General features: G+C 37.2%; 1 protein-coding gene across 2 annotated transcripts; it reads right to left on the minus strand.

Moving 5' to 3' along the window:
* Positions 1-1,141: 1,141 nt before the first annotated feature.
* On the minus strand, positions 1,142-23,237 carry cacng5b (calcium channel, voltage-dependent, gamma subunit 5b). Of its 2 annotated transcripts, none has more exons than XM_048190623.1 (7): positions 23,085-23,237; positions 19,797-19,843; positions 19,095-19,338; positions 11,205-11,291; positions 5,669-5,809; positions 5,451-5,596; positions 1,142-2,251 (listed from the first exon to the last, which is right to left on the minus strand). In XM_048190623.1, the coding sequence occupies exons 3-7, from the start codon at positions 19,288-19,290 to the stop codon at positions 1,994-1,996; spliced, it is 828 nt and encodes a 275-aa protein (XP_048046580.1). In that variant the 5' UTR covers positions 19,291-19,338; positions 19,797-19,843; positions 23,085-23,237; the 3' UTR covers positions 1,142-1,993. The 2 variants fall into 2 exon arrangements, with proteins under 2 accessions (XP_048046580.1, XP_048046581.1); XM_048190624.1 differs by having other exon boundaries at positions 19,095-19,407.
* Between the last annotated feature and the right edge of the window lie 269 nt (positions 23,238-23,506).

Raw genomic sequence — 23,506 nt, forward strand, 5'->3', positions numbered from 1 at the left:
AGACACGCAATGGCTCTATTGTGGATTTGTTTGAAACTATTTTCATTGGCGAAATAGAGCAACAATGTTCTTAAGTCTAAAATGGAAAGTCACCTAATAGTAACTACTACTTTGTTGAACTGTGGTATAAAAACAATAGGCTATCACATTTGCAATCATGCTTTTTTCATGCAAAAATGTGTCAGACCGGAAACGCAAGCTTGTGCGAAAAAAGTTTGCTCCAAATTTCAAGTTTGGTTAACTCTGACCTGTGAAGATGCGCGACCAGTTGAAGTTCGATTCGTCACGGCATGACCCCTCGGCTGAATTAAAAGAATGATATTTTTGCAGTAAAGTCGAGTAGGTTCTATATTTTTACATTCTGAATGTATTACTTTAATTCATAATAATAATAAGTCTAGTGTGACCATGGCTTTATATCCTGTTATAAATATTAAAAACATTAACTTTTACAGGGACATTTTTGCCCTATATATCTTGAATTTCTGGGGACATTTTTATTAATTTTCCAAGCTCGCATTAACTTCCAACCCTGGTGTGTGCGGCACCGGCGTGACAACTAAGCCAATATTAAATCACTTCAACAGTAACTTCTGCTAGAAATGACACAAGAAGTGGAAAACAGTGGTCAAAAATGTACATTTACACACAAACTGACCACCAACCACAACTTTCAGATGCCATCTTTATTTTTCTAGCTCAACGGTCACAGAATGGAACGCACAGGATTGTGGGATATCAAAGGCAGGGAAGGATACATCTATGCTGCCTTCAAAAATCGATCAGATGAAGGTATCTAATGAGACAGGAATGAAGCTAACGCTGGATTCAGATGTAACTTGATGCAGCAACTCTGCATACTCTAAAAGCAGCATTTGTAAGCTTTCGCACGCAGCCACAAAATTTTTTGAATGATAACTCAAAGCAAACTCTTACCACCTACTGTCACTAACTGAAAAATGAAAAATCCTTGCCACCAGTGCACAGATTGACAGTCTACCTATATACTGACAAATATATAATTATATGGATAAGATGCAGGTCATGACATTGGTTTTGAGGAGTCAAGATTAGTTGAAATCTAGACAAAGTGGGGTGACTGAAAAATTAATAAACATGAATGAAGAAAAGCAAGGAAAGGTTTATGCAGGTACAGATTTTATCCAATGAAATGCAGCAGGATGTTGAACATCCTGACACTTACAAAATACTAATGTAGAAAGTATCATCAGAGCTATGAAAAACATTCACAAAAACATCTCATGCTTACAAAATTGAGAAAATCAACATTTGTAATATCTGTATATTGTTTTTGGTGTTAAACCACATTGTTTTTATGAAACATGGATTAATCAAATATGTTGTGGAGAAAAGAAATAATATTTACAAAGATTTGTTCCATTATTTAGGTCCATTTTGTATTCATAGCAGAAAGGAAATGAATTTGTGAATTTGAAGCTGTGGACAACTATATATTATTACATCTCATCACAAATATTTCAAAATTGACAGTTCATACATATCAGTATTTGTGTTCATCTATATTTGTTTTTTCTTCTATAGATATACAGACAGTTTCTGCACTTATTTACTAACAGTTTTGTTAAAATAAGCTTTATAAGTATACAGTTTGATATGAATAGATATATTGCATTACATACATAGTATATATACACATTACAAATAAATGTTGGACTATTCTTGAAATCTAGTAGAAGGCTAGTGATCCATAATGGCTACAATTCATATTTGTATAAGCACCATAAATATATACATGGACAGACACCCAGTTGGACATTAAACTTCAATGATTATAACCAGAATCAGTGTGTGAATCACTCCAGAGAAGAATACTACACTGCCACCTGCTGGAACAAAGCGCTTCAAGTTCAGACTCACTACAGAACGAGAACATTACCATCACACATTCTATCAGTCTGTTCCCTCTCATAAGGCAAAGACACACGGATATGTGTGCATCACTTCTTGTCCTTCAGCAGGGAGAGGAGGACACTTGGTCGTAGTCGGGGCACTTGAGGAGCGCGGGGTAGCTAGCGTTCATCTGGAGCGAGGCGTCGCTGGAGATGTCTGACGGGCTGCGTCCCCGCGTCCAAGCGTCGGGGTGAAGGAACTGTCCCGAGTAATCGGAGCAGTTGCTCAGGCGGGGCCGGTAGAAGCTGGGGTGTGGCTGGTAGATTTCCTCCGCTGTGTAACGCTTCATGAACAGGTAGACGGACATCACACCTGCACTCTGAACAGAGAGGAAAAAAACATTTTCTCAAAGAAACACCAAGCAATAACAGAACACATTTAGAGAATGGTGTTTGATTATGACTAATGATTTAGGTAAAAAGGTAAAATTATATTTAGAAAAGTTGTACACCAAAACACAGATTGGGGGAGAGAGCGAGAGACTAAAATGCAATAAAAGTAGTTAAAAAAATATTTGACCGTGGGGTGCCAAGTCCATGAAAATCACTCACAGAAGAGCAAGAAAGCACCAGAAGTGTGCACTGAAAACAGTGAAAATACTAGTGAAAGCAAACAAAAGAACAACCAAGAGTCTGGGGTAAAACTGGCATTTTACAACAAAAAGCACAATGCTGATGTAAAAAGCCTTGACTTTGTAGTTTAATGGAAGATTTAAATGTTAAAAGAATGTTGCATGTGAAATATATGTTTAGCTCTATCAACCAAGATGTTCAGAATGGAACACTAGCTTGCTACTTGCTGTTGAAAAAACAAGCATATGCATGTTTTGAAGCATGGCAGCTGGTTTGAGCTGGTTTATGCTGGTCCTGAGCTGGTCACGAGCTGGAGCTAGTTGCTTAGGACCAGAACTGGACCATCTTAAACCAGCTCAAGACCAACTAGGGACCAGCATAAACCAGCTCAAACCAACTGCCATGCTTCAAAGCATACCTAACCAGCATATGCTGTTTTTTTCAACAGGGCTAGCAATAAGTTAAAACAATAAGTGAAACTGTACAAGTTGTCATCTAGTAATTATGATAAATACAAAATGGCATGAACAGAGTATTGACCTTATGTAGCCCCGCCCCTTTTCTGCGTTGCGCTCGTTGTCTTTTGACTTCCGGTTTGTATTTCCACAGCGATCTTACATTTATGAATGAACTGCTCGTTTTAAAATCCTCCGGGTCTACTGACATTTGTTAAGACATCTGCTTTAAATATAACAATGCTCATGATAACTTTCATTAACTCTACAACAAGTAAATCCACTTAACCAACTAATTATTCTTTGACAACGATGCCATAGAAATGTACAGAGCTACCGCAAAGCGGAAGTTCAAAGACAATTTTATAAAGATGGCGGCGCGCTTGTTTCTCTGGAAAATAAGGTCTATATGCTGCACTCTTGTCACATGACCTCATTTAGTTTGTCACATCAAATTGCATGTTTAAATCAGCATGTGGCGTCTAATTATTAGGTGTATCCAATTACATCAAAGTACCGCGAGGGAGTTTACATACGGGGCCGTCTGCTCTCTAATCGCTCTCGATATACTTTGATGTCTGCGCAGTCGAACACACCTAATATCTTGAAAATAAAATGGTTATTTTGCATTTTCATCCAGTTTTTGTGGAAAAAAATGTCATCAGTCCGATTAACCACTGAAGTACACTTTGGCATTCTTTTAAAAAGAGTATTTATCATGGAAAAATATACTTTAAAATATATATTTAAGTGTTGAATGTAGAGTTTTCAGACACTTTTTGCATGTTATTTTCAATTAAATTAAAATGTATTATAGTTTAATTTATATTAATGCTATTAGTTGAACTTAAGGGCTCGTTCACACAGAACGCGGACAGTGGAATGGGGAAAAAACGCAAGGTCTCGAGATGCGTTTTTTAAAAGTTGAACTTATTTTAACTTGAGCGCCACGTTTTTGGAACGCCATGTCATGCGTGAGAAGCTACAAAAGACGCAAGATGCGACCACATGTCCGTCTAGCACGTTTACATAGAAAAACTATGCAAAAGTAGTGCATTGGAATGGAAAAACGAGTTCTAAGAGTGCATTTTTGACCCACTTAAGTAGAACTAAAGCACATCTTCTATGTAATTTGATTAATACTTCAATTGTCTTTGAAATGTGGTTAAAGTGTACTGCTGAACGTACTGATCAAACCTTTATGGAAAACTAAAATTTAATGTCATTTCTGTTGAAACTTCTGTCATATATTTGTAATTATAAATTTCTAATGATAAATTTGCCTTTATGTACATTTTAAAAAAGTGTACTTCTTAAAGCATGAAAAAATATCAAAACATTATTAAAATATAATGGTTTTAAAAATGTACTTTCAAGTAAAACTTTTAATTTGACATTAAGAGTTGGTGCAAATATGGCCACCGAGTGAACATAATTTCCTTGAAAGGGACTCTCTTTAAGTGAACTTAAGTGACCTTTTACTCCATTAATATAAATGCAAATATGCAAATATGGCCACCGAGTGAACATAATTTCCTTGAAAGGGACTCTCTTTAAGTAAACTTAAGTGACCTTTTACTCCATTAATATTACAGGTACAGCTGGAGGTACAGTGTTTTTTTTTTGTTTTGTTTTTTTTACTTTTAAGACTAGTCTACAAGTGCACATTCAGTACAATATACTAGAGAACTTTTCTTTTTGCACTTCTTTTTCACAAGTGAAATGATGAGTTAAGAAAGACCGAGACGTTTAAGAGCCTGTCATGAGAAATACATGTTCAAAATTGTTAATATTTTTGTTAAAATATTAATAAATTACCTACACAGTTCACTGTTCACAAGTTCGCCTGCCCATTCAGTCTGAATGGTTAATGGTAAAACAAACTTGGCTTGCTGTCCTCGAAGGAAGCTCGAACCCGAGACTCGGCTCGAGCTCCAAGTTAAACCCCTCAATAACAGTACTGCGCAGAGGGAGAATAAGAGAAATAGAGGAGGAGATGGGGAGGAGGAGGGATGCTGGAAGCATTGTCGCTGGGACGACGCAGTGACTGCTGCTTATATACGCTCATAATGATGATTGACAGGACTGAATGTTTAGGATCCTCCTGAACACACGTTTGGAACTACATAAAATGCATCTGGATATTTTAAGCATACTGTGCTCAGTACATACTGTATCCACTGCAGCAGCAAAAAGAGCAGTGAGGTAGTGAGCATTGAACATCAAGAAGATCAAATTATAGTATGTGGTAATCATCAGCATTTCACAAATCTGGATGATAGAGCTGAACCTTTTGACATTCATTTAATCTTACATTTCTTTAAAGAAAGACTGAGATAGGATGAAAAAAAGCACATAACACATCCGGGCTGAATTAACTGCAGAGAAGAAAAAGAAGAAGAAGTGTGAGGGAGTTCACTTCAGTGTGAATAATAGCCCTAATAATGGAGAGAAGCGAGAGGAGAATGACAGTAAATGGTGGTGTTCTCACCTCAGTGAGCAGGAAGGAGATGGCAGCGAACGCAAACGACCAGCCGTACTTATAGCTGAAATATGCCTCATTACTCTTGGTCCTGCTGAACATCTCATCATTTATGCTGGATATGTAGAGAACCAAACCCACCACCAGAGACAGACCTGTGTGACGGACAAACATCAGCCTGACAGATGAGATGCGTCAGAATGTCAGAGGAGGAAGAGGAAGAGTACCTGACAGGATGAAGAAGATTCCAGAGACAAACGCCAGTATGGTGCGGTGGGGCCGAATGTGCCCGATATTGTTGAGCACAAAACCGATGAACATGAAGAACAAACTGACCAGTGGGAACGGAGTGGCTGAACGGATCATCTCTGAAGAGAAACAGTATCACAGGAAAAAAATAGTAGTGATAGTGAGTTCAACGGTGCGAGATTGTGACTAAAGGCCCGTTCACACCAACAACAACAACTATAACCTTAAAATTTAAAAATGATCGCAGCTCTAAGACAGCTGTAATGATAATGACAGAGAGGAAAGATATTGTTGAAATCACATTCAGAGCATTTCTTTCAGCCAATGAATGATAAAAACACTGACAGCCAATCAAAGTCCTTCCTATTAGTGTGCATAGGTTCGTTTACACCATGTCGTAATCATAATTGCGAGATTCCGACTTGTAAAAAGTGTTCACGTCCTTGTAGAAGTCGTAATTACAACCTGTAAACAGGGAGTATTCTGAGAGCTCCCATTTGTACCACCTGACCACTGCAGATTAATTTTGGTGTTGATAGTGTTGCCATAGAAATGCATAATTCCGAATTCAAGGACGTAAACAGCTCCGAGTAATAATTTCAAGATGTTGTCATCTCGAAATTGTGATAATAACAACATGGCGTGAATGCAGCATATGTTCACAGAACATAACTGAAGCGTGTGCTTAGAATAAACATGATGTTGTCTGGTGGTGTTGTGCGCTAATATAGTTGTCTTTTCTATTGTTTTAGTTATGGTTCTTCAGTCAGTCTATGGTTGTGCTGTATGTTTTTGTGCGCAGCCACAAAAATGCAGCTAAATAGCAATGCAGGAAACAGCACTTTCATTTAATTCAAATGCTTATGCACAATATGAGTGGTGTGGCAGGCATTAGCTTAGCAACATGCTAACTACTGGAATCAACTGTGAACATTAGTTGAGTCATGAGAGGAGCGCTATTTCTGTTATTGAAGCTGCTGAGGTGGAGCGGCACATTGTCAGCCAATCAAAATCTTTCCTATTAGCGTTTCATAACTGAAGAACATGCTTAGAATAAACAATGTTGTTGTGCATGTGCTAATGTATTTTTGGTTATCATTATAGTTATCTTTGTTAAAGGGACAGTTCACCCAAAAATGAAAATGATCCCATGATTTACTCACCCTCAAGCCATCCTAGGTGTATATGACTATCTTCTTTCAGACAAACACAATCTGAGTTATATTTAAAAATATCCTGGCTCTTCCAAGCTTTATAATGGTAGTGAATGGGGCTCGATATTTTGAAGCCCAAAAAATGCATCCATCCATCATAAAAATAATCCATACGGCTCCAGGGGGTTAAATAAAGGCCTTTTGAAGTGAAGTGATGCGTTTTTGTGAGAAAAATATCCATATTTATAACTTTATTAACTATAATAACTGGCTTCCAGCAATCGCCATACGCGAGTCGATTCCAGCGGAAGAGTGAACTCTGACCTGATGCATGATGCATTGACGAACACAGAAGCACAGAGCAAACAAAACACTGGTCATGAATTAGAAGTCTAAAACGAGAATTTTTAAAAAGAAATGTCAGAGGATTTTAATATAGGAGAAGAGGAGCTTGAGTTTGTTGAACAGTTTGTTTGAAACACGAGAGGCATCTAAGCTTACAATACTCCTACATCCTACATCATACATGTCGTCAGAAGTTACTCTTTCGCCGTAAGTCGATTTGCTTAGGCTGTCTGCCAGAAGCTAGTTATTTTAGTTTATAAAGTTTTAAATATGAATATTTTTCTTACCCATCGCTTCACTTCAGAAGGCCCCCCTAGAGTCGTATAGATAACTTTTATGATGGATGCACATTTTTGGGCTTCAAAATCTTGGTTAATATTCACTCCCATTATAAAGCTTGAAAGAGCAAAGATATTTTTTAAAGTATTGTGTTTGTCTGAAAGAAGATAGTCATATACACCAAATATGGCTTGAGGGTAAGTAAATCATGGAATAATTTTCATGTTTAGGTGAACTATCCCTTTAAGAGTCATTCGTTCATCAGTCGGTCTGCATTGGTCATGCTGCACTATGTTATTGCTATTGCAGCCACAAAAATGCAGCACAACAGCAGTTTCACTTAATTCAAATGCTATTGCACAATAGCTTAGCAACATGCTAGCTACTGGAGTCAAGTGTGAATGTCAGTTAAGTCATGAGAGGAGCGCTATTTCTGCTAATGATGCCTCTCATGCATGACAGAGATGACGCCGCTTGTATAGCAGCTCACTGAAGGATCTCTCAGCGCTGTCTTACTGTCCATCAGCTCAGACCCTCAGCGGGATAATTACCTCCACACTGAAATAAACTCAGCGCCTCTAAAACAGCTGTCAAAACTGACAGCTAATAACCAGCCATCCTGCATTGTACTTCATGGGAGTGTATAAGCAGCATATGCAAGTGGATTTGAATGCTGTGGATTTGAATATACTCAACTGGTTGGACTGAAGTTTTAAAAAATATTTTTACCATTTTACCAAACTTTCAGAAAGATACATTTGTGGATTACTGGTCCGAATGGATTTTGGTATACATTTTGGTTATAAGAATTGTATGTTTTATGAACATCTGGTGATGACTGTGATTTCCTTCCTCTTTTTCTCTTTATTTTTATGTTTTTTTAATGTATTGTCCTTTTGTGTGTTGATTCTAAAGATAATTCAGAGAAACACTGACTTGTTGGAGGGTGTTCTGTTCTGGCAGCAGTGAAAAAGCAATGCTATAACTTGCAAATAACAAAACTAGCCATATAATTGCACATAACCTAGTAGTTGGACAGTTACCGTAGAATGATGAAAATTTACACGTACGTGTAAAAACTGAAGTATACTTAGCTTTTGACATGACCAACCCAAGTTTGATCCTTCCTTTTCCAGATCCCATTCTTCTCCCTATTCCCATCACATATCAGCTCATTTGCAAGCAATATGACTGTGACTCATATTGCTTGTGTTCCTCGGTTGCTTTGGATATATTTTTAATATTTTGTCTTTTTTTGTGTGTGTATGTGTTGATTTAAGCATCTGCTAAATGCATAAATGTAAATATAATATTGTCCCCATGCTTCCCGGACATTTACTGCAGGCTGATATGGGAGATGGGCTTTAGGCATAAGGACAAGAAAGGTCTCAACAGCATTGAGATACCATTTATGACTTTAATAAATATGATCATATGCTGCCATAATTACTGTTTTATATAACAATACACACAGGTGCAAACAGTATCTGCTACTATTTGCATCTAATTAACGCTAAATACCATGTAATTAACACACTACAATGAAAACTATTCTTTTACAATTTACACTTAGGCCTGTTAACACCTGGTCACTTCATGCGTTTTCTCTGATTGGATAGCTATCCGATTGTGAAAAGACCAGATGTAAATGCCCTACAAAATGCATTCGAGACGGATATAAATCCGATCGCTCAAACCACTTCAGGAGGTGGTCTGGGACGTAGTCAAAACTGGTTGCTGAAACCACATATGTAAATTTTACTCCTCCCAAAAATACTAAAAAATAAATGTGTGAGGACGTGTTATAGCCTAAATATCATGTTATAGCCAGAAATGATAGCGCTACTAGAGCATGCAGCTTCACAGATGAGCAGTTGAGTATCTCTTTAGCAAACTGCTGTGATTGAAACTGACAGTAAGTAACAGACACTCAAAACACAATCATCTTCATTAAAAGTAATGATCTTACCAGTGCCAGGGGCACGCTCTCTCCTATTGCGGTCTTTGATTTTGAAATTAGCTGATGATCAATAAAATGCAGCTCATATTTGTTGCTTTCGGTGACGTGAACTGCATATAATCTGCATAAACCTGCATATAGCGCAGAAATTGAATATCGGATTTATATCCGTTTTACGGAGACACATTTATGTGGCCAAGTGTAAATGGAATCGTTTTGATAAATCAGATGGCTAACTGATCAGTAAAACACATGAAGTGACCTTGACTCCCAAGAGCAAGAAAACAATGAATTTTAGGTAACACTTTACAAAAAAGTTCTATTAATTAACATTAATTAACTACATTAGTTAACACGAACTAACAATGAAAAATATTTCTAAAGCATTTATTAATCTTAGTTAATGTTAATTTCAACATTTACTAATACATTATTAAAATCAAAAAAAGGTGTGTTAATGCACTGTAAACTAACATGAACAAACACTATACTTTACTATAACAACTATAACATTAACTGTAATGTATTTGGAAGAATGTTTGTAACCAAGCAGATCTAGCCCCCCCAATGACTACCATAGTAGGGAAAAATACTATGGTAGTCAATGGGGGGCAAAATCTGCTTGGTTGCAAACATTCTTCCAAACATCTTCCTTTGTATACAGCAGAACAAAGAAATGTATACAGGTTTGGAACAACTTGAGGGAAGTAAATGATGACAGAATTTTCATTTTTGGGTGAAATGAAAGCTCTAGTGTAAGTTCTGCCGGGAAAACTCTGATGTTACGTCATCCATTAGATCAGATCTAACCAATCATTATTGAACACTTGGGTATAAAGCATCTGTACTTGCACTTATCTGAGTTTGCAGATGCTGACGCCAATCTCCACCTCCATCCTCCCCACCACCACCAGGATGGTCCCTGTCCATAACCCCGTGGGGGTCGGCTACGCCCCTGCCTTAATTCCAGGCAGGATATGCTGAGCCTACAACCCTTTGGATGTGTGCTACAGACGGGGGCCTACGCCAAAGAACTTTATCTTATTCTGTAGCTTACTGGTTGTTAATAAATTTCATTGTCATGTTATCTTGCCTCCCGAGTCTTTCTGATAGAACTAACCCTATGTATTTGTATACATTTTATGTCCAATAAATGTTGCTTATAAAGCAATTCGATGACCTAATCTAAAGTGAGAACTATTTAGGGTTAATACGTTTTTAACAAAGCATTAAAAGCATGATCTAACTCTTTACATATGAGCTAATTAAACAATAACAATTTGGCTAATTACAGTGACAATGATTGAAGAGCTCACTATTTGTACAGTATATGGCCTATATTAACATATTAGAGACTACAATATATAAACTTACACTTACACCCCCGGTTTCCCAGACAAGGTTTAAGCCTAGTCCCAGACTAAAATCCATGTTTGAGATGTTTTAATTAACTTGCATTGGCATATCTTACAATATGTCAGTGCCATTGTTTTGTCTCAAGATGCACATCAGTAATGTTTTTTTCTCGAAGGCACATTTATAAAAGCTACTTAAATGCCCTAATTGAACGAAGGCCTAATCCTGACTTAATCTAAACCCTGTCTGTGAAACCGTGCCATAAAGTGTTACCAAATTTTAATAGTCATTTAGAAAGAAAAGTCTTGTCAAATCTGGGACTAAAACCAGAATCACTGCTGTAGACATTAGTAAGTAACTAAGCTAGATTTTGAACAGATTGATAACACAATGATTTGTCATGAAGGTTTGATGACTTACTCAGAACGCTGACCGTCGACTCACTGGTCAGCTGAACGCTCATGGGCATCACATACTCGATAGTGAAGCAGCGGCCCCTCTCCTCACCTGAGACACACAGAGGACACTGTTATTGCTCCGGGACGTTTAGCAGACATGGTGAGCATTGGCTTTTCATTTCATAGTACACACCAGTGTTTCAAACACTGGTTGTGAATAAAATACAATAACTGTGATGAATCTCATGATTTCAGACTTTCTATTTTTAATTTATTTTATTTTTTTTATACATTAGACAAGAACAGAAGAGGGAAAAAGAGGGGGCAAGATCAGACACAACCACAAACCTGGATTGAAAACTCTGGCTGAGGTGTAACTGTGTTTTCAGAGCACTGCCCACATGGCTATCTACTGACAGATAATTTCTACCGACATTTGTAGCGACAGATCATTTGTTCTGTATTATGACGTACATGCAAGTGAAACAGATTATTGAAAATGGAAAGAAATGTAGGACGGGGACTTCGGTTGTTGATTGGATGGAGGCAAATCTGACTGAGCTTATAGTCAGTTGTGGAGGGGCGTTTAAGTGTTATTATAACATTCTTAAAGGGACAGTGCACCAAAAATGAAAATTCTACCCTTGTGTCATCCAAACCTGTATGACTTTCAAAGATATTAGCTGCATTAAAAAAAATCACATACTTCCCTACTATAGGCATGTGTCTGAATTCACAGTACTCATAAAAGAGTAGGCAAAAAGTACCAGGATGACCTACTACTTCCGGTGAGATTGTGAAGTGTGCATATGATGAACACTTTACTATCCCATGAGGCCACATGAGAGGATTTGTGAATGGAGGTGAAACTGATGCTGTAGGCCACATGATAATGACAACATGGCAAATGTAGTACGTCTGGATTACATTCATACTAAATAGAACATAGCAAAAGAATGCAAAAATGACTAAGCAAGAGGATGGCATAATGGATCATTTAATCATTTGACAAAGTACAAAAGAATGTCACTTAAAAAAAATCTAAGTGAAGGGTTGCTTTTGGCATTAAATAATATACAGATACAATTAAAATGCCACATTACCATGAAACATAACATTTACATATCTAATCTGTCGTGCATTGAAGATAAATCTGCTAATCTACCGTAGGAGACGGCTAAAGCAGAACGTCAATACAACAGAACGTCACAAAGTAGCAGTTAAAGGCACAATATGTAATTTTTTCCACTAGAGGTCACTTCTTCAAAACAAAGATGTAACTTGATGATGCCGTTAATGAGCGTGGAATCATGGGAGTTGTTGTCTTCACCTCCACAGACGATGGAAAGCAATCTGACGGACTCTGGCAGAAATCATGTTCATGGGTGAGCTAATGTATTAAAGTTTTATTAACATTACTGTGGTATGAAGCAGGGTGGGTCGAGAGCAGCGGGAGTCCAGGGGACTTTTATTATGCTTATGTTGCAGTCGGCCATTGCTGCTCTTTTCGTTGCATATGTGGGGTAACACAATTTTAAAGAAATTGTTAAAACAATCATGCTAAATATATTTGAGCATGTTGAAAGTATGTTATAACGTTACTCTGTGCGTTTGCTTGTATAAAAGACTAGCTGCACTTTGCAGTATTCTAGATCGATATTAAAATATCATTAATAAAAACAGGATGACTTGTGTTGCTAAATGACATGCAATTAATATAAAGATATATTGTATGATGGAAAAATCTCTCTCTGATTATGCTATGTTAGCAACTTGACAAAATAGTGTTGTCTCTGAGGCATGGTAAAAAACATGGTACTCGTGGTAAATCAAGAAAACTAGAGATTCAAACAATAAGACTAACCTTGTTGAGCATTATAACAATGATTCGTTTTCTGCTGATAAAGTATCCAAACAGTTGCTTTCCTAACAAAACGCCAGAGGTGTAAAGAGTACCTGAAAACCATATTTGAGTAAAAGTACAGATACCTTACATTGAAAATGACAATTCCAATACGACTTAAAGTATCTGATTTTAACAGTACTTAAGTATTTTACTCGAATGTAGGTTCAAAGATGCACTAGTCCTGAGAGACATGCCAGTGAAAATAAGAAACAATTGATTTGTAAGATGAGAAATCAAGTTTATTTTCTAAAATCAAAATAAAACGGAACACCTCAATATTGCTAGGTCAAGGTCGACACAACAACCTTTTAATCGTCTACAAACTCTCAAGTCTCAGTTAAGCTCAAGTGCACAAAAAGGCCATAAGTAAACCAATATCCTTCAAAAAGGTCTTGCTAATATAGCAGATAAATAAAACAATGTTAAGTAAAATTAAATAGTCGAAGTCTACTTGCACTGGATGTGCTGGTTTGGGCCTCATCACCAACTGCAGTCATTTCCTCATCTCAAAAATCAAACACCTGGGATCAGCAACTACCTGCTAAGGCATTCATGTAAAGTACCCTTGTTGACAAGTTTGGGTGAGTAAAGGAAAAACGCACAAGATATAGTACATTCAATGCCCTTAGATGGCGATATCGCTTCTTTATAGCAGAACCAAACTGCTGCAGAAAAAGTTAGGTGCCATGCAAAATGTAATGAGTAATTACATTACTCATCACAAATGTATTTGAGTAAAAAGTACATTTACTTGTTCAAAAATGTAGTCAAGTAGAGAGTAAAAGTTGCTAATATCTTTGATACTCAGTACAACTACAAAGTAGCCAAAAAGATACTTAAGTACAGTAACTAATTACATTTACTCAAATATTTAATAATATGCGTTTTGCAGAGGTGTAAAGTGTTTTTGGTGTTTCTGGATATAATATCAGTGACAGGCGACGCAACAAGACGGTCCATGTCCTGGTTAAAATTGCTTATTTCTCTGGATTTAAACATTTTTGGAAACATTTGGGATAATGCAAGTATACGTCAACAAAATATATAACATTGTTCTAGTGGTTTTTGGATATTTTAATCTAAAAATCGTACATATTTTGCCTTTAAAGTCGTGCATTTGAACAGCAGAACACTGTTTCCATTCCATCAGCAGCTGTTGCTTAAAGTCCCTAATATCTTCTTTTATGTTCCACAGAAGAAGGGCTTTTAATGGCCGTCATCTGTGATTTCTCTTTCCTTCTGGAGAATGTAGTTTTAGTGCAGAAAGTCACTGACACTTTCATCATGTGGTCAGACCTACAGGATCATGATATCATATCCCATTTACACTCTCAACACTGTAACACCCAAAGCAATGCAAACCTCTCACTTTAAAGCACAGAAATAACGTGAGACTTCTGGACTTCTGAAAGCTTCGGGTGTTTGAATCACACGGCTGATCGTGATCCCACCAGCCCGATCCTGTAGAGCCTCAAACGACTGCTCACATCTGTTCACAGTCACGCTCAATTTAACCAGCTATAAACAGCGTGGGTTTGGATCAAACTCAGTCCAATCGCTCGCCCACATCTTCACACACACAGTGCATTCCTTTACTGAGACTAATGTGTGTGTTTGTGCCACAGCAGGCCGTTGTTTGCCAATTTAGAGTGTGAGCTCAATGTGTCATCTAAACGATAACAAACACACATGGATAAACCTCATCAATACAGCAGGACACATCCCATCATTAAACACATTCAGAAAATGATGCTCACGGACAACAACTGCCATAGCGATGCCAAAGGAGGACACACAGATAGAACTGCAACTTTTGTAATCAGTCCAGAATGCCTGGCCAGTCAAAAATAATGGCATAAAACCAATAAAACCCCTTTGAATGTGTGAAGTCCATTGGAATGAACTCAGATGACTGGCTATTACTTAGAACACTGACTCTAACAGGGAAACAGGGTGAAAAATAGGGATTCAAATATTTAATTATAACATTTTATCTTATTTTATTTTTATTTTTCATAAATGAAAAATGTTTTTTTCCATCTCAGGAGGATAAAATTAAAAACTGCAGGAATGGGGTGCAGAAAAAGGGGTGCATATTTAGCCTAATCTCTGTACAGGTTAGCATGTTTGAGATCAATTGTTCATTTGTACAAACATACACTCACTGGCCACTTTATTAGGTACACCTTGCTAGTACCAGTGTAATGTGAAAACATCACGCAGTTGCTGCAGATTTGTCAGCTTCACATCCATGATGTGAATCTCCCATTCCAGCACATCCCAAAGTTGCTCTATTGGATTGAGATCTGGTGACTGTGGAGCTCAGTTTGGTTTAGTGAACTCATTTTCATGTTCAAGAAACCAGTTTGAGATGATTTGAGCTTTGTGACATTGTGGAAGAACCATCAGAATATGGTTCCACTTTGGTCATTAAAGGATGGACATGGTGCTCCGATTTTTCATTGAGTATTTCACGAGTTCGCACTTACAAATAAGTCAGATAGATTAAATGGTATGCATATTTGGCGTGCTGTCTGAGGAAAGGGCTCCCAGCTCGGTATTTGGCCCAAACCCAGAGTACTCCCCCAGTATTCTTGGCTGTGGTAGGAGCCAAGATTAAGGAGTTGGGGTGGTGGAGGGATGCTGAAAAACTGTTGAGGAATGTAGGTGAGTTGACTGTGTATATATGCTGATAGGATAGATGTGCTGATTGCTGATGACGTTCATTGCATAGATCATTTGAATGATCTCCTCCTGAACTTTTTTAATGAAACATCATGAGTTTAGTAGAGCGGTGTGGTGCTCCAATTTCTCATTGAGTATGAGTTTAGCAGTACGTTTCTCCGATTTCGCATTGAGTATGAGTTTATTGGTGCGGTGTGGCTTTCCATTTTCTCGTTGAGTATGAGTTTAGCGGTGTTGCTCCAATTTCCCGTCGAGTATGTTTAATAGTGCGGCGTGACGTTCGGATTTCTTGTTGAGTATGATTTCAGTAGTGCAATGTGGTGCTCTAATTTATAATTAAAGGTGCAATATGTAAGAATTTTACAGTAAAATATCCAAAAACCACTAGGCCAGTGTTATATATTTTGTTCACTTGAGTACTTACAATATCCCAAACGTTTGCAACTATTTGTAAATCGAGATTTTGGTAAATTGCAAATTTACCAAGGCTCTGGGACGTGTAAGGAGTCGCCTGTCAATTGCGTCATACCCGGATTACCCTCGGTTTCCAGTTTTATTTTGTAGAAACCATGGAAACACCAAAGACGCTTTAATATATTACATGTTTTAATAGACAAGGGAACATCTGTTTTGATATATTTATAGACAGAAAACTAATTATTGTTATATAGCTCAACACGTTTAGTCTTATTGTTTAAATCAAATTTTCTTGATTTTTTGCGAGTACCATGCTTTACCATACCTCAGAGAAAAACACAATTTTTAATTTTTTTAGTAACAGTAATACAGCATTTTCTCCATCATACAATAGGCCTATGTTTAAAATGAATTGCATGCCATTTATCAACTCGAGCCATCCAGCATTTAATATGATATCTTACTGTGTGCAACAAGTGTCTCACAGCAGTCGCCGAGCGAACGCTCAGACTAATGTTATAACATTTTAAACACTCTAAAAATGTATCTAATATGATAAACAGAGCTGTGTTACCTTATACGCTTGACCGGAAAAGTGGAAGCGACGCCGGAGACTGTGTCATAATAAAAGTCCCTCTGCTCCAGCGGCCTCGTTCAGCTCCCACAACACTCAGTCCTGCTCTGCTTCATACTGCAGTAACGTTAATAATCGCATCCATGAACATGATTTCTTCCCGAGTCCTATCCCGATTCTTTTCCACCAGCCGTTGTGGTGAAAACCACATGTCCCAAGATTCCGCGCTCAAACTTGCCGTCATCAAGTGAGTTTAGCGGTGTGGCACTCCATTTTCTTGTTGAGTATGAGGTTAGCAGTCTCGCTTCAATTTCTTGTTGAGTATGAGTTTAATAGTGCGGTGTGGCTCTCCGATTTCTTGTTTAATTTGAGTTTAGCAGAGTGGAGCTCTGATTTCTCATTGAGTATAAGTTAAGTTGTGTGATGCAGTGCTCCATTTCGTGTTGAATATGAGATTAGCAGTGCATCGCTCCAATTTCTCGTTGAGTATGAGTTAAGTGGTGCGGTGTGGCTCTCCAATTTCTCGTTGACTATGAGTTTAGTAGTGCGGTTTGGCGCTCAGATTTCTCGTTGAGTATGAGTTAAGTGGTGTGGTGTGGCTCTCCAATTTCTCATTTAATGTAAGTTAAGCAGTGTGGCGCTGATTTCTCGTTGAGTATGAGTTAAGTGGTGTGGCACGGCGCTCCAATTTCTCTTTAAGTATGAGGACGTGGCGCTCTGATTTCTTGTTAATTGAGTATGAGTTCAGTGGTGTTGCTTCAATTTCTCATTGAGTATGAGTTTAGGGATGTGGCGCTCTGATTTCTTGTTGATTGAGTATGAGTTTAGCAGTGTCACTCCAATTTCTCGTTGAGTATGAGTTTTGCGGTGCAGTGGGGGTAGAGATGGTGGAGGTTGGGGGGCTTGTCTGAGGCCCTAGTTCCCTGGGCATGTGCCTGGTAGGCCTGTGCATTAAGCCGTCCCTGACTGTGGTGTAAATAGCTCACTTTCTTATATCAACACTGGGAGTTTCTGTCTTATTCACACAGTGATATCAATTCCCACCATCAGGGAGGAAACATCCACAGCGAATGGTGCCGTGACAAGCTGTGTGAAGTTAAACACCAGGGAACATCCACAAAACCATCTCCAGTCAACAGAAACATCTAGATTCTTAAGAATAAATTCATAAATAAATATAAGAATATATTTTTTTTTATTAGAATGAGGAATTAATTTAAGTGTAATTTTTATTACTTTTTATCCAATTCCATGGCTTAAAAAGTAGCTTAAAATAACAAAATCACACAAATCATAGTTTAAAAAAAAAACAGATATTAAATTAAATAATTATTAAATATAATAAAAATACAAATTAATTAAATATTTTGACCTCTGTATATGGTATTTTTAATACTACTATTAATTCTACTTTATATACTATTTTTTAAAGAGTTTTAGCCTTATGTTTTAAGCCATAATTTGTACCTATGTGCTGGATATTTTTGTTAATCTTTTTTTTGTTAATACATTAAAGGATTAGTCCACTTTTAAATAAAATTTTCCTGATAATTTACTCACCCCCATGTCATCCAAGATGTTCATGTCTTTCTTTCGTCAGTCGAAAAGAAATTAAGGTTTTTGATGAAAACATTCCAGGATTATTCTCCTTATAGTGGACTTCAATGGAGCCCAAACGGTTGAAGGTCAAAATGACAGTTTCAGTGCAGCTTCAAAGGGTTCTACACGATCCCAGACAAGGAATAAGGGTCTTATCTAGAGAAACGTCTCGAACGCGGCGCAAGTTCCATTTTTTTCCATAAATAGAACAGGGAAAGTGTAGGACATACAGCGTAAGCTTTTTGAAGAATACAAAAAGCGGAAGCATGTGCAAGGCGATAATTTGTGTTAATAAAGCATGCACAGTTGTATTTTTTTCAAAAATGACAGATCTTTTCGCTAGATATGACCCTTATTCCTCGTCTGGTCTCGTTTAAAGCCCTTTGAAGCTGCACTGAAACTGTAATTTTGACCTTCAACCGTCTGGAGGCCATTGAAGTCCACTATAAGGAGAATAATCCTGGAATGTTTTCATCAAAAACCTTAATTTCTTTTCGACTGAAGACAGAAGGACATGAACATCTTCGATGACATGGGGGTGAGTAAATTATCAGGACAATTTTATTTAAAAGTGAACTAATCCTTTAAATATTCTTTGCGGTAGTGAGATGTGGATTACTTAAAAAAAAAATCAGCATCACTCATTTAGATTTTGCTAAATGAATAATTGTAAATGTATGTAACTGAGGAACAGAAAGTCTCCCAAAAGTCGAATCATCTATGTAACTCACCTGCCAGAAAACAGACTCTCCAGAGCCCGGAGTGGATTGACATGCGTATGTCAGTGCTCTGGTTCAGAGGCAGGATGACGCCCTCCTCCAGGTAGAGCCAGTAGTCAGTGCTGACGGCGATCCCAAGCAGCCCCAGACTGCATACCGCAAACACGCTGCTGAGCAGAGTCAGAGCCTTCCTCCCGCACACGCTCATGCCACGCAGCCTTCAGCCTTCAGGGGGCGCCCGCGCTACACACTGAATCTGAGGGAAATGCAGTCAGTCAATTCACTGCTTGCTGACTGGAAATCAGGAGGGCGTCAACTTCCATCTCTAGGAAATGTGACATAATGAATAATGAAGCGCCTTTCAAAAAGAGATGAGAATCCTCATGAAAACAAGTATTTTCAGGAGCACACAGATGCAGATTGAATATCCACAACACAAGAAGTTCATTCATTAAAATTCTACACAAGGAGACATAAAACTGTTCACACTCATCATTCACAGGGCATTTTCACATCTGTATATGAGAGATTTGAGCAGCTGCAGCTGTCACTGTCTAACAGTTGATGCACAATGCAAAATGAAACTCAAGGGTTCAGAAGTTTTGATCAGGCGACTTGGCTTGTAGCATTGCAGAACTGATATTAAGGTGATATTTACATCAGTCATCATGCCAGTATCTGTCATATATGAAGCTCTCATATAAAATGCAGTACCTGTCACTCAGAATGCCAGAGTGCCCATGGCTGCTGTGATGATGGACCTGTTTAAAAAGGGAGACACATTCATTAGCAGCAGCTCCTCTCTTCTCTCCTAAACACAGCATTTAATAACACATGTACATTTACAGTACTGTACAGAGACTGTGTGGATTTTAAACAAATTTAGTCACAAGCAGCTCCACAATCATGCAGACTGAAAAAAAAAACTGATTTCCACACAATCCGCATATGAGTTTACAGAAAGGGTGTCCTGGAGGGCCGCTGTCCTGCAGAGTTTAGCTCCAACCCCAATTAAACACACCTGATCCAGCTATTCAAGATCTATATAGAAACTTCCAGGCAGGTGTTTTGGAGCTGGTTGGAGCTAAACTCTGCAGGACAGCTGTCCTTCAGGACTGAGTTTGGACACCCCTGGTCTTCTATGACAAGTAAAACCCTTCGCTTAAAGGGACAGTTCACCCAAAAATGAAAATCCTGCCATCATTTACTCACCCTTAAGTTTCTTTCTTCTGTTGAACACAAAAGAAGATATTGAAGAATATGGGTGATCAGACAGTTGATGGGAATAGTATGGGGGGAAAAAATACTATGGAAGTCAATAGGGACCAGAAATTGTCTGGTTAACAGCTAGGGTTGCCAACCGTTCCGTATAATATGGAATCATCCCGTATTTGAGGCATCAATGAATCATTCTGTATGAAAGGCATACGGAACGCAGTTTGTCCCATATTCTCAGGCATATGCTCTAAATTGAGAATAAGACGTGATCAAAAAGGGAAGTCATCTTTCACTATTGCTAATGTTGTTAAATAGAAAAAAAACATGTTACGCTCATTTAAGTAGCCTAATTTGTAGCGTAGGCTATTCTTGGACCTCATTATTGAAACACAAAATAATAAAGAGCAGCCCATAGGCTAATTCTCTAAGTTCTCTATTTCTCTTTAATAAAAAAAAATATACATTTTCATTTATTCATACATGGTTGCAACAGCATTTAGTTAAAACTTTTAAGTGCCATTGTTTAAAAAATGCTTTATTGGCTGAAATTTCAAAGATGTTCAGTTATTATGCTTTTAAATTTTATGCCATCAATGTAGGCCTATCTTCCTTTTTTTTTTTTTTTTTTTTTAAGTTTATGGTTTAGAATAGAGGTTGATGTTTAATATCTGTTGTTGTAGCTATATATATATATATATATATATATATATATATATATATATATATATAGAAAATGGGTCAAATTCAACAATTTGAACATGGGATTCTATGGGATTGAACCATATTATATGGCCTTTAAAATGAAGATTACAACAGAAAAGTTTATTAAGAATGAAAATATAGACTGATATTGAGATATCTTTTATACTTTTAGAATTACAGGCACACAAACTTTGGAAAAATACTATTTATGGCACTCAGACAGGAATGTTCAATTGAGTTGACAGAAAAAACGAGATACATTTCTAGTTTCAACATTATTTGTTCTTCAGAAAAATGTGCGACCATTGAAAATGTGTACCAGTTTACTCATGGAGGCGCATTGAGATCCCTATCTCTGGAAATGAACCATTTTGGGCCTTAAAAATTAAGAAAAGAAAAGTTTGTTAAGAATTAGAATCTAAAAGGATATCTGTAATATGTGTTACAGAAATGCAAACTTTGGGCAAAAAAAACCACAAGAAATTGCTTTTTGCCATTTTTGAACTGTTGGTTTATAATGCAATAAAGATTGCTAAAGTCAACAGATTTAACTAACAGGCCAACCAATCTCTGTGTAAAAATAAAATATTGATGTTGTTCTAAAGTCATTTTACCTCCCTGTAATCTGACTCCAAATCTCAGGTGAAAATTGTATAAAATTGTAAAATATTGGATTACCCAGTAAATATACATCCATTACATTCATTATTTTGGCTTTCTTCTTCCTCAGGAAGGGAAAGTTTCTGAAATTTGGTTGATTTTGACACGGAATGTTTATGTCTGAGAACCTTTTATACATCTTTTATATACATACATAACTGAATAATACTGAAATGACATAAACTGTGAGGTACAGTACAAATATATTGAGTGTCCCTTATTCTGTCCCTTATTTTGCAACAAAGAACCACAATTGTCCCTTATTTTCCTGTCCAGAAGTTGGCAACCCTATTAACGGCATTCTTCAAAATATCTTCTTTTGTGTTCAACAGAATAATGAAACTCATACAGGTTTAGAACAACTTGAGGGTGAGTAAATGATGACATTTTTGGGTAAACTATCCCTTTAAATGCTTATAAAAATGACTGTCTCTCTCACTTTTTGAGCTGAATAATGGCACTGTTGTCTTAGAGCTGTAGATATGAGTTTGTTTCATAACTGATGAGCTTTGCAACATCAAAATTGTTACTGAGAAATTGAATCAACATCGAATTTAATAAATTAATGGGCTCTGTAGAGCTGCTTTACAGTGGAAATTAAATTTGTTTCATAATTGAATAATTTGGCAACATTAATACTGTTGTTTTACTGTCTATTACTGTAAAGCTACAATACAATCTATAATGTATAAAGCGCAAAGAGAAGGGACTTGAATTTTAAAGAACATGGAAGTGTCTCAAAAGCTAGAATTTTTGGGGATCATATTTTTTATGACCGACACACATTGTTTTATAGTGAAGAACCAAATATTAATTATTTTCTACCAACATTCCAAAGTTCCTACAGCTATTATTAGCACAGTAAAATCAGCAGTGTATACAGTACAGTGTCAGAAAACGTCACAATCTTTCTGTACATTTTGTTTATTTTTATGACAGTGGTGGATAAAACCAACTGCCACAATTTTATTACAATAACAAAAATAACTGTATAACATGATGACTGAATCTATAGTTATCATTGTGCATTTTTGCAAGGTCGCGCGGCACATTATGAGCGCGAGCAGGAGAATTCCAAATCAACAGCAGCTCACTAGGTTTTAGACAGCTTATATACCTTTAAAATATATTTACATTTTCACTTTAAAACATTTTTCTCTTTACTTTGTGCAGGTGTTGCAGCAAAATGACGCGAGGACTGAGCAACCAATTAAGCAATTGTAAACACTTTTAACATTTACTCAATATCAACATGTCACCATATTCAAAGCACAAAAAAACACACTAGCCTCAAGTTTAAATCCCACTTCAACATATGAAATCTTCAGTACATTTAAGACGCATACATCTGTGTTGGCATGTATATAAATGACGACAGCAGCTGCATATTCCTTCATCCGCAATGAAAGGATGATAAATTACCTGAAGGCTGCTACTGATGAGAGTAAATATGAGTGTAATCCAGCTATAGAGTGAAGCAGGTCCGCGCAGCGCAGTCTGAGCACGAGAATGAGCACGAGCGAGGCGAGCGCGCGTGTTCTGACTGCGAGTCTGTGTGAGGGCGTACGTGCGTCGCTGCCTGGATGTTAGCTGAATCGTTTTAATGAATCTGTTCGTTCAAACAGTTCGCTCAAATTAAATGATTCATAGTTCAGCAATTTGTCATCGAGTCATCGCTCAAAAAGTTTTTTCATGAAGTCGCCGCTCAAATCCATGTGCTCCTTTTAAGGTAAACCGAAGATTTGATGAAATAGTGCCAGTATTGATCATTTTTAATGTTTACGTTTATATGGATAGTTACGTTTAGTGTACATTTTAATTGATTGATTTTCTTTCAGATAATA

Source organism: Megalobrama amblycephala, linkage group LG1 (genome assembly GCF_018812025.1).
Source record: "Megalobrama amblycephala isolate DHTTF-2021 linkage group LG1, ASM1881202v1, whole genome shotgun sequence".
In the NCBI taxonomy this organism is placed as follows: Eukaryota; Metazoa; Chordata; class Actinopteri; order Cypriniformes; family Xenocyprididae; genus Megalobrama; species Megalobrama amblycephala.

Coding starts and splice junctions, on each gene's coding strand:
- cacng5b (XM_048190623.1), bottom strand. CDS start 19,290: ATGAGCGTGTGCGGGAGGAAGGCTCTGACTCTGCTCAGCAGCGTGTTT. Junction 11,292..19,094: donor GAGAGTCTGTTTTCTGGCAG/GTGAGTTACATA, acceptor TGTGTGTCTCAG/GTGAGGAGAGGGGCCGCTGC. Junction 5,597..5,668: donor AATCTTCTTCATCCTGTCAG/GTACTCTTCCTC, acceptor TCCGTCACACAG/GTCTGTCTCTGGTGGTGGGT.